The following is a 10,401-nucleotide window of genomic DNA, read 5'->3' on the forward strand; positions in this document are numbered from 1 at the left end:
TCCTCAAAATTGCTCCATCCACCCCAACCAACCCTACCCCACCCTGCACACACACACACACACACACACACACACACACACACACACACACGCACACGAATTCCCAGGAGCCGCGACCATGGTGCAGGGGGGTGGGAGGAAAGGAAACCTCTGCGGAGAGATGTAGGGAGGGAGCGTGGGGATGAGGCTGAAGGACAGTCTAGCAGGGGCGAGTCCTGAGTGGGGAGGGGGCGGAGGCGGAGATCACCTGGCAGCACCGAGCCTTGGGGAGTGACTCGCGCCCGGGCCGGGAGCGCAGCAAAGGAGCTGAGGGCAGGGGCCAAGGTTGGGGGCGGGACGAGGCGGGAGAGGCGGGGCGGGCGCCTCCGCGGAATCTCAGCGTGAGCAGGTGGAGCCGCCGCGGGAGCCCGCCCGGCCCAGCCGAGGGAGGCGGTGGCTGGGCCAGGGCCATGGAGCTGCTGAAGCTGAACCGGAGCATGCCAGGATCGGGAGCCGGGCCAGGGGCTGCCCTCTGCCGCCCCGGGGTCCCCCTCCTCAACAGCAGTGATACCGGCAACCTCAGCTGCGAGCCACCTACCACCCGAGGAAACGGGACACGAGGTAGGTACCTCCTCAAGCTCCCTCCAAAAGCTCCTTCTCACTGCACGCCACCCCACACACGAATAGAGGGACCCCACTGCCCCCGCACAGCCGCCTCAAACGTTCACACCATCCTCTCAGGACGCATAGCTCCCCTGACACATTTGTCCCCTGCAGCTCATAAAATTCCATCCCAGCATCACACTACCTGGTCAGAGTCCCTTCACACCCTCATCCCACCCCGAGCTTCTGGTAAACCCAAACACAGCACCCTCCGCAACACACAGCCCACGGAGTGCTAGACACGGAGGGTGGGGAAGCAAGGACCTCCTGCTGCCATTCCTTCCAGGTCTCTCTTTTCCCTTTACATACAACTCACAGAGCCACAATGGGGAAGGAAAGAAAGAAGGTAAGATTGGGGGAAGAAGGGGGCTGTTTGAAGGAAGGAGCACTCTGGAAGACCTGAGTGGGAAGTTAAGAGTCATAATCTGTGTCCCCCTCCCCAACCCCCAACCTTCCCTAAAGAGATCCTCCAACTTGAATTAAGCTGTAAGTTAGGCTGGATGCTGCTCCCTAGAACTGCCTGTCTCCATTTCACTCATCCTCATATCCTTCCATGCCTCCTCTCCAACTTGCCTCTCCTTAGGTTGCAAACCCCCCCAACCCCCCACAGCTAGACTTACCCCCTTTATCACCCCATGCCTTTGTGCCACACCATCTCCTCATCCCCCTGCCCCTTCAGATGATATCCATTCACCTATTCCCCAAAATAACTTTCACTCTGCCCATGAGTCAACATCCTAATTTTTTTTTTTTTTTTTGATGGCCTGGATCAAGATGTTTTTTCCCTTCCCGGGCCTTTTCTTTCCTTAAATGCTTACTGTGCACCTGTTATTGTAGTCCCTGAGCTAGGAGCTGGGGACACAGGGATGAACTAGACCTTGCTTGGACCTCATCCCTCAGAGGGGAGACAATACCACTGGAAAAAATCACATTAAGCATGGGAAGTCCCACAAGAGGGTCTGAAATATCAGCATCCAAAGGAAATGGGGTCCAAGAATTTCGTAGAGGGAACCTGGAGATGGGTCTTGAAGTTGGAGTTTGTTAGGCAGAAAAAGGAAGAAGCGGGATTTTAGTAGAGGAAGCAGTGGTAAACAGAAGGAAATTATCCTAAGCCCAAGAAGGGAATGTGGGAATAAATTATAATTCAAGTTTTTTCTTTAAACTGACAACGTAAGACATGCTTTCTCAGTTGTTACACATTCTCACTTAGATTCTTTCATTCAACAAATATTTATTGAACCAGAGATTGTGCTAGGCACCAAAACTGACACAGTTCCTATTTCATGGTGCTCACAGTTTAGTGGAAGAGACAGACAAGTAAGCAGGGAACTGCAGCACAAAGTGGGAGGGGCCTTGAGAGGCTTTGGGGAACACAGAAGAGGAGCACCTCTAGGCTAACCTAGACTTGGGAATCAAAGTTGGCCTCCTGAGAAGGTGGAGTATGAAATGAATAAAAATGAAAAAGATGAGAGACAGCCAGCCAAGTGAACAGAGAAAAAAGGCAAAAAGCATCCCTGGAAGAGGAACTGAATATGTAAAAGCCCGAAGTTTAAGTCCATAGCACTTTTGTTCAGTGTGCCCTAGTTTCTGGGCACCCGAAACATACACCATAAAAGAGGAACAATTAACACTCAAAATGAAGACCAAGCTAAAGGGTTTATGGAGAGCCATATAGACCTGGCTAAGGAGTGTCAATTTTATCTTAAGGGCAATAGGAACTGCTGGAAATTTCAGTAGTTCTGCCAGGATTTATTCCGTAGTGTGAAGGATGACTTGCAAGACTATACATGCATAGAAGGCAGAGGTGGGAAAGGTGGACATTTATATAGAAGGCTATTATATTGCACTGGTCCTGGTGAAAGATGATGCTGGCCTAGAGTAAGGTACTGACAGTGGGGATGAAGAGAAGTGGATGGATTTGAGAGGCATTTCTGGAAGTGGAATCAACAGAATTTAGTGATTTGTGAGAAACAGAGAGGGAGGAAGAGGTCAAGGGATGACATCCAGGTTTCTGGCTTAGATAATTGGATGGATATTGGTACTGTATAATGAGAAGGATTACCCAGGAACAGAATCGGGTTTAAAAGAGATTATATGTTAATTCAATTTGGAGCCAGCTAAGCATAAATGCTGGCAAGATACCCAGGTGGGATTGTACAGTCAACCTTCCAAGGGTCTGGAAGCTGGGGGAGAGGTCTGAGCTGGAAACACAGACTTCAAAGGTCTTTGCTTAGAGAAAGTAATGGAAGCCATGTGAATAGATAAAATTTGTGTAGAATAAAAAAAAAGAGGTACTGGGCCCAGCTGGCGTGGCTTGGCGGTTGAGCATCAACCTATGGACCTGGAGGTCATGGTTCAATTCCAGGTCAGGGCACATGCCCGGGTTGCGGGCTTGATCCCCAGTGTGGGGTGTGCAGGAGGCAGCCAATCAGTGGTTCCCTCTCATCATTGATGTTTCTGTCTCTCTCTCCCTCTCCCTTCCTCTCTGAAATATATATATGAAGAGGTACTGGGACAAGACCCTGAAGAAGACCAATATTTAAAAGCCAGGCAAAGAAAGGAAAGTTCATGTGGGATGGAGGTGCAGAAGACAGCAGAGATAGTGAATAGAGCAAGGAAGCCTGAGAAAGCAGAATGTAAAGCGATTCAGAGCACAGATGCAGGAATTGGCCTCATTCATCTGGATGTTGTTACCCACACAATTGGATGTTACACAGGCCATCAGAAGTTACCCACAAAAACTCTATTAGCCACACTCACTCAGATATTACCCCCACAGGTGCATGTTACTCATAACCAGTAGAAATTTGGATATTACCCACACTACTCTGATGTAACCCACACAGACTTGAGTGATACCCATGTTCACTCAGATACTACCAACAGAAAAACAGATAGCGTCCACACTCCCATTAATATTGCCCATGTCAGTTAGCTAGTACTCATTCATTAAACACACTCACTTCCATTTTATTTTGTCCACAGACAATTAGATATTATCAATGCTCACTTAAGTAACCCTTCTCCAGATATTGCTCTCACACATTCAGATATTACCCATAAGACTCAGATCAGATGAACTCAATCAGATTAACATCGCACTTAACATCTTAACATCTCATTTATACTCACTTAAATATTGTCCACTTTAATATTACTTCTGTCTCCAAAGAGACAGCGACAGAGAGGTGAGGGCATGCTAGAGCTTTAGAGGCACAGAGGTGAAGGTTGGATGAGGAAGGACAAAGCAGGTGCATTTGTGTGCAAAGTGACAGAGATTCATTCCAGATTCACTAACAAGCATGTGTTGACACTTCTTTGTGAGGGACATTTTGCCAAGTGCTAGGGATATGCTGGAGAATAAGATGGGCATTGCTCCTGATCTCCAGAAGCTCATAGTCTAGTGGGGGAGACAGAGGATTACACATCGCCATGATACAGTGAGAAATGCTGTGACAGAGAACAAAGAGAAAGAAGCATAGATTGAGATTTTATTGGGAGAAGGAGACTGCATGATGAATGGCATAGGAGTGAGAGAGCAGTAGGAGGAAAAGCATTTTAGAGATCTGGAGACTTGGCTTCTATTCTGATTCTGCCCCCTACTTATTGTATGCTCTGAGCAAGTAATGTCACTGCTGGGTTTAGTTCAGAGAGCTCTTGTAATTAGCATTTACTTGACATCTACAACAGTTTCTGAGTAAGTGGGTATTTGTGATGAGAAAACAGTTTAATTTGGAGGCTAAGCAAAGTCAGCCAAGGAAGAGAGTTGCAGCTCTGAGTCCTTCACTCCCCTGCCCCCTGCCCTCTTTCCCTTTAAGCTCTAGTCTCCCTCAAGCTCAGGCCATGGGTGTGGGTGACCAGGACAATTTAATTTAATTCAATTCAATTTTGTCTGGGTCTGCTTAGTTGTGATATAGAGACCCAAAGATGAATCATCTCCCAATAGCCAATGATTCAAATGTATGGTGTCAGCCCTCTGTCTAGCCCAGAACTCTAGTGTCCCTGCCGTGAGTTCCCGCAGCACTTTTTGTGTTCCTCAACCTCCACTCCTCATCACACTGTGTGGCAATTATCTGTGTATATATCTGGGTGCTCCTTCCTCTTTCATGTTCATCTCTGTGTCCAATGCCTGGCATGCAGATGTTTATTGAGTGAGAATGGATGCTTAGAGATCATTAAAATACAAGGCAGAAAGTAAAAAGGGTCCTAATAGATGTGTAAGGAACATGCATAGTCAGAGGAAGGGGAAATTAACTCCAAAGGAGATAGATGTCCAGAAAAGCCTTACAGAAAAGTGGGCACTAGATAGGAATTCACCAGATACAGAAAACATATTTGTGAGGGAGGTGGGGGTTTATGAAAGAACTTTCCAGGCTGAGAAACCAATGTAAGCAAGGGAGGGAGTCATAAGTGCATATGATGCCTTCAAGAAACTGAGTCATCCAGTAGCTTAAGTGGGTGCATTGCAGAGAGGGGGTGTGAAGAGGATGAGGGCAGTTCTCAGAGAACCTGCACTTGCTAAAGGTTGCAGACAGTAGAGCAGGGGTCCTCAAACTTTTTAAACAGGGGGCCAGTTCACTGTCCCTCAGACCATTGGAGGGCCAGACTATAGTTTAAAAAAAAAACAGCTATGAACAAATTCCTATGCACACTGCGGGCCCAGGACGAGTCAGCTGCTAAGCAGGACAGGCAGCAACACCCGGCGGGCCGGATAAATGTCCTCGGCGGGCCACATGTGGCCCGCAGGCCATAGTTTGAGGACCCCTGCAGTAGAGAGTAGGGGAAGGTGTTTTTTTTTAAGACAATAAGGACCTCACATGACCTGTACAAATAATACAGGGAGGTCAAGTAGAATAGGCTTAGACGAGACCTTTGGATTTAGCAGTTAAAGCTTAGTGACCTTGGGAAGAAGTGTCCAAACAGTGATGGCAGGACAGATGGGGCACTGGATTGTAATGGACTGAGAAATGAACAGAAAGGTGAATATAATCCTTTCAAGAAGTTTGGCTGCAAAGAGATTTGGAGTAAAGCTTGAGAAAAGATAGGCTTTCTTAAGGAAGAGTAGAGTTAGGCCAATTTAATTAAGTCTTGAGGGGTTAGAAGGATAAAGGATTCAAGTTCATCATTTACTGAGTTGGGGTGTTCTTGGGAAGCAGGGGATCTGGCTGGATAGTGGGGATTGGGATGAGTGGGATTGGAGCCAGGGACACAGGCCCCTTATTGCCACCTCTCTCTTTTCCTGCCCAGAATTGGAGCTTGCCATTAGGGTCACCCTTTATGCAGTGATCTTTCTGATGAGCGTTGGAGGAAATGTGCTCATCATTGTGGTCCTGGGACTGAGCCGCCGCTTGAGGACCGTCACCAACACCTTCCTGCTCTCACTGGCAGTCAGCGACCTCCTACTGGCTGTGGCCTGCATGCCCTTCACCCTCCTGCCCAATCTCATGGGCACATTCATCTTTGGCACAGTCGTCTGCAAGGCAGTTGCCTACCTCATGGGTAGGTGAGACAACCACCCTGCCCCCCTTGCCCCTCTCCTCTTCTACAGTCCTTGCCCCACGTCTGCAGTGTTTCCCGGAGACAGTTGAAGTCACACTGGTGATTGTGTAGTTCAGGTTTCCTAGGTGACCCCTTCTTCCTTCCTTGCTTAGGGGTGTCCGTGAGTGTGTCCACGTTAAGCCTGGTGGCCATCGCCTTGGAGAGGTACAGCGCCATCTGCCGACCACTGCAGGCCCGCGTGTGGCAGACACGCTCCCACGCTGCTTGTGTGATCATAGCCACGTGGATGCTGTCGGGGCTGCTCATGGTGCCCTACCCTGTATACACCGTCGTGCAGCCAGTGGGCCCCCGAGTGCTGCAGTGCGTGCATCGCTGGCCCAGTGCGAGGGTTCGCCAAACCTGGTGAGGGTGCCTATCCCTGGGAATCCCTTCTCCATCTCCATCAGATGCTTAGGACCATTCCCCAGAACCTTCCCCAGAAGCTGCTCCTAGAATTACTACTCCAATTCCCTTTCGGCACCCACCATCCTGGGATTCCCATTTGGGGCCTCTCCGCAGTTCTCTAGGCCTTCCCAGCAGCACCCCCAAAGCCTAGAAACATCAGTCCTCGGCTCGGCTTGTTCTTCATCCGCGGTTTTGGCTGGACAGAGGAGACCCGCGTGACTGGTCTGTGCTCTGCTTCCAGGTCCGTACTGCTGCTCCTGCTTTTGTTCTTCATCCCGGGTGTGGTTATGGCTGTGGCCTACGGGCTTATTTCCCGCGAGCTCTACTTAGGGCTTCGCTTTGATGGTGACAGTGACAGCGAGAGCCAGAGCCGAGCCCGAAGCCCAGGAGGGTTGCCGGCTGGGGCGGGACCAGGTGAGTGAAACCCAGAGTGAAATCCGTAAGGGGCCGGGCTTTGGAAAGTGGAGAAGCGGGGGAGGGGGTCTACGGAAAGGCTGGAAAAGGGGGGTCAGATAGGGGTTGGTCTGGAGCTGAGAGGACTGGCTTTCTGCTCTGAGCGCCCACTGTCTGTGCCTAGGTGTTGCCCTACAGAACGGGCGTTGCCGGCAGGAGACCAGGCTGGCGGGTGAGGACGGCGATGGCTGTTACGTGCAGCTCCCGCGCTCCCGGCCTGCTATGGAGCTGTCCGCGCTGACTGCGCCCACTCACGGGCCAGGATCCTGCCACCGGCCTACCCAGGCCAAGCTGTTGGCGAAGAAGCGCGTGGTGCGAATGTTGCTGGTGATCGTCGTGCTTTTCTTCCTGTGTTGGTTGCCGGTGTACAGCGCCAACACGTGGAAGGCCTTCGATGGCCCTGGAGCGCGCCGAGCACTGTCGGGCGCGCCCATCTCTTTCATCCACCTGCTGAGCTACGTCTCGGCTTGTGTCAACCCCCTGGTCTACTGCTTCATGCACCGTCGCTTTCGCCAGGCCTGTCTCGACACGTGTGCCCGATGCTGCCCGCGGCCTCCGCGAGCTCGCCCCAGGCCTCTTCCAGACGAGGACCCTCCCACCCCTTCCATTGCTTCCCTGTCCAGGCTGAGCTACACCACCGTCAGCACGCTGGGGCCTGGCTGAGGGGTGGGGGCCGAGTGGGGGCTAAGGCAAGATAGGCCGATTTTTCAAGCATTGACCCATTCAGACACACAAGAGACACAGACCACCCCTCGCAAAAGACTGACACCCAACAGCATGGACTCACCCCCAATGCACAGGAAAGGGTGACTAACTGACACAAAGTAAACAAAGCAGACCCACACACAGAAAACGAGGCACACTTGCTGTGGCATAGAAATATGGCACTGACCTTGGACAGACTCAGACGCAGCATCCCTAGCGGCGGACTATCCCCCCACAGCAGGACCTCTCTGACAGGGAAGGCCGGCCTCTCACACACACAGAGTAATGGCACTGATTCATTTAGAGATCTGGAGCCCGGCACTGGGCTGACTCCTGAGATGCTCCAGGCTGCCCCCAGTTTGACCTCGCAGTGCCCTTCCCCAAGCAGCACCAACCTCCTCTCACAGCTCCCTGACTAACAGGCTGTTTTGCACTGAGAAGTCCCTTCGTTCCTTTCCAATTAAATACTATGTCCCTGCCCCCGCCTCCCCCAGCCGACCTCTTCAATAAATAATAAATGCCTTGGCTTCCTCCTAAACTTCCTTTCTGAACTCTTCAAGGGCAGGTGAGGAGGCATGGGGTTTTGTGATCTTCCCTGTCAGGTCACCCACCGCAGGACCCCCTGCCAAAAAGCCCATGGTCTGAGGCTGGAGGAGGCTGTGTGTTGTCTCTGAGTTGTCATCCTGGACCCACCCACACACCCATGTCATAGGTAGTAGCTGGAAATGGGGGTGAGGGTGGGAGGTAGGATATCCATGACACATCATGAGTCCTAAGCACATTCTCCTAAAGTGGCATCACTGTTAAGGTACTATAATAATAAAGGCTTATTAAACATTTAATGAAAAGATAAAGGAAGAAGCACTGTATAATAAGATTCAGTTTACTCAATACGTATTTGAAACACCAGGGGTCAGACCATGACAGGTGAACAGAAACTAATTAAAGAGCAGAGCCTTGTCGACGCGCTCTTATCTGGCAGCAGTACCTGGCCACGCTTCTGCTCCACAGAAGCACCCTTACTGGTCAGCAGCAACAAAGAGGGGTGGAGAGGGCTGGCTCTGAATAGAAGTCTTAGAGCCCAGCCTCCCTTTTGACATCAAGGCATCCAGCCCTGGCCAATGTGGCTCAATTGGTTGGGCATCCTCCCATGCACCGAGAGGTTCCTTGTTTGATTTCCTGTCGGGGCACATGCCCAGGTTTGGGGCTTCATTCCCAGTAGGAGATGTGCAAGACACAGCCAATCAATGTTTCCCTCTCACACTGTTGTTTCTCTCTCTCTCCCTCTCCCTTCCTTGCTCTCTAAAAATCAATGAAAATATTTTTTTAAAAAACTGATCCAGCCCCAGAGAGACAGAGACAGCAACATCACCCCCTACACACACACAATGACAAACAGATAGGGAAGAACCGAGGAGCTCATTAAGGGGACATACATGGATAATCATGTATGGTATGGTATGTTGGGAGAGGGCTTCCTTGACATTTCATCTTGTAACAGATGGGTGAACTGAGACCCAGAGAAGAGAAGAAAACTGCTCAAGGTCATATGATAAATAGGAGCAAGACAGAAATAACCCTCTTAAAGTAGACACTGAGCTGGAGATGGGAAAGAAGCCATACCCATCAGGGAGCAGACCCAAGTTCTGTGATACCTGGTACTTATAAAACTGGGAGCCCTTTTTCAAGAAAAAGAATACAAAAATACAGATTAAAAAATTGCTAGGGGACTCACCAAGGCCTTGGAAGAGGACTGTGTGAGTGAGGAGCCCTGAGATTTAAGCCTCATTAGCTTCACAGCTAATAATGCCTCTACCCACTAACTGCACTGAACAAAGGCTGGGTGGAGTGAAGGACAGTGAGGAAGGAAAGTGGGTTTTCTGTTTAACAGTGCTGAGGTGGCTCCCAGCCATCCTTTTTACAAGCTCTAGGCTGCAAGAGGCAGGACTAAGGAGAAACGGAGGGAGAAGGCGTTCCAAGCTGTCAAACACAGTGCTGGTTAAAAATAGAATCCCAGCTGGTCTGAGGAGCTGAAGGCAAGATATTGGGCCTTTATTTCTCATGCCAATTTTTCCTGGATGGGGGTGGAGAAAGAAGTAGGGTTTCCTATAGGTTTCGCAGCCCTCCTACCCTCCCACCCCCATCTTTGCCATCCTTTCTGAAAGAAATGCAGCCTTGACGAGGGTTAGCCCCTTCAGCTGGGGCCTGGGCTCCTGTTGACCACCAGATGGCAGTGGGGAGCCCAAGAGGAAGGGCTGTGGAAAGGGATAGCCTAGAACCCCGCACACTGTGCAGCCCTTTAGTCTACTGCAGCCATGGGCAAACTACGGCCCGGCCCTCGGAGCCGAAAGAGTGCAGGATTCTCTTGCTCTCCCCTCCGCTCCTTCACCAGCAGCAGTGTTAACATGGCAACGTCGGGAAACACGGCCGCAGCTCCTTCTTCTGAGCGGGCAGATTTATATCCGCCCATTCAGTAGAAGGAACAACCTCTCAATCTTCCAGAGGCTCCTTGTAATGCCCCCCGGACGTCTCCCGACATCACCCTGGGAATGCGTAGACACGTTATCGTGGTGATGTAGGGAGACACGCCCCTGGAGAGCACAGTATCAGAGCCTTTCTGAGGTAAGATTAAGAGCTCTACTCAAACACAATTTTTTC

The 10,401-nt window shown here is 50.6% G+C and overlaps 1 protein-coding gene across 1 annotated transcript; it reads left to right on the forward strand.

Annotated features, from left to right (window-relative positions):
- The first annotated feature begins 229 nt into the window (after positions 1 to 229).
- Positions 230 to 8,278, forward strand: CCKBR (cholecystokinin B receptor). The gene is made up of 5 exons (XM_080640559.1): positions 230 to 600; positions 5,890 to 6,141; positions 6,294 to 6,543; positions 6,827 to 6,999; positions 7,163 to 8,278. The coding sequence occupies exons 1-5, from the start codon at positions 450 to 452 to the stop codon at positions 7,699 to 7,701; spliced, it is 1,365 nt and encodes a 454-aa protein (XP_080496685.1). The 5' UTR covers positions 230 to 449; the 3' UTR covers positions 7,702 to 8,278.
- Positions 8,279 to 10,401: the final 2,123 nt, after the last annotated feature.

The sequence above is a fragment of the Plecotus auritus genome (genome assembly GCF_963455305.1).
Source record: "Plecotus auritus genome assembly, chromosome: 9".
Classification (NCBI taxonomy): Eukaryota; Metazoa; Chordata; class Mammalia; order Chiroptera; family Vespertilionidae; genus Plecotus; species Plecotus auritus.

Bases quoted from the DNA above. Each gene is read 5' to 3' on its own strand.
- CCKBR (XM_080640559.1), top strand. From the start codon at position 450: ATGGAGCTGCTGAAGCTGAACCGGAGCATGCCAGGATCGGGAGCCGGG. The intron at 601-5,889 runs GTAGGTACCTCC...TTTCCTGCCCAG, and splicing joins CCGAGGAAACGGGACACGAG to AATTGGAGCTTGCCATTAGG. The intron at 7,000-7,162 runs GTGAGTGAAACC...GTCTGTGCCTAG, and splicing joins GCCGGCTGGGGCGGGACCAG to GTGTTGCCCTACAGAACGGG.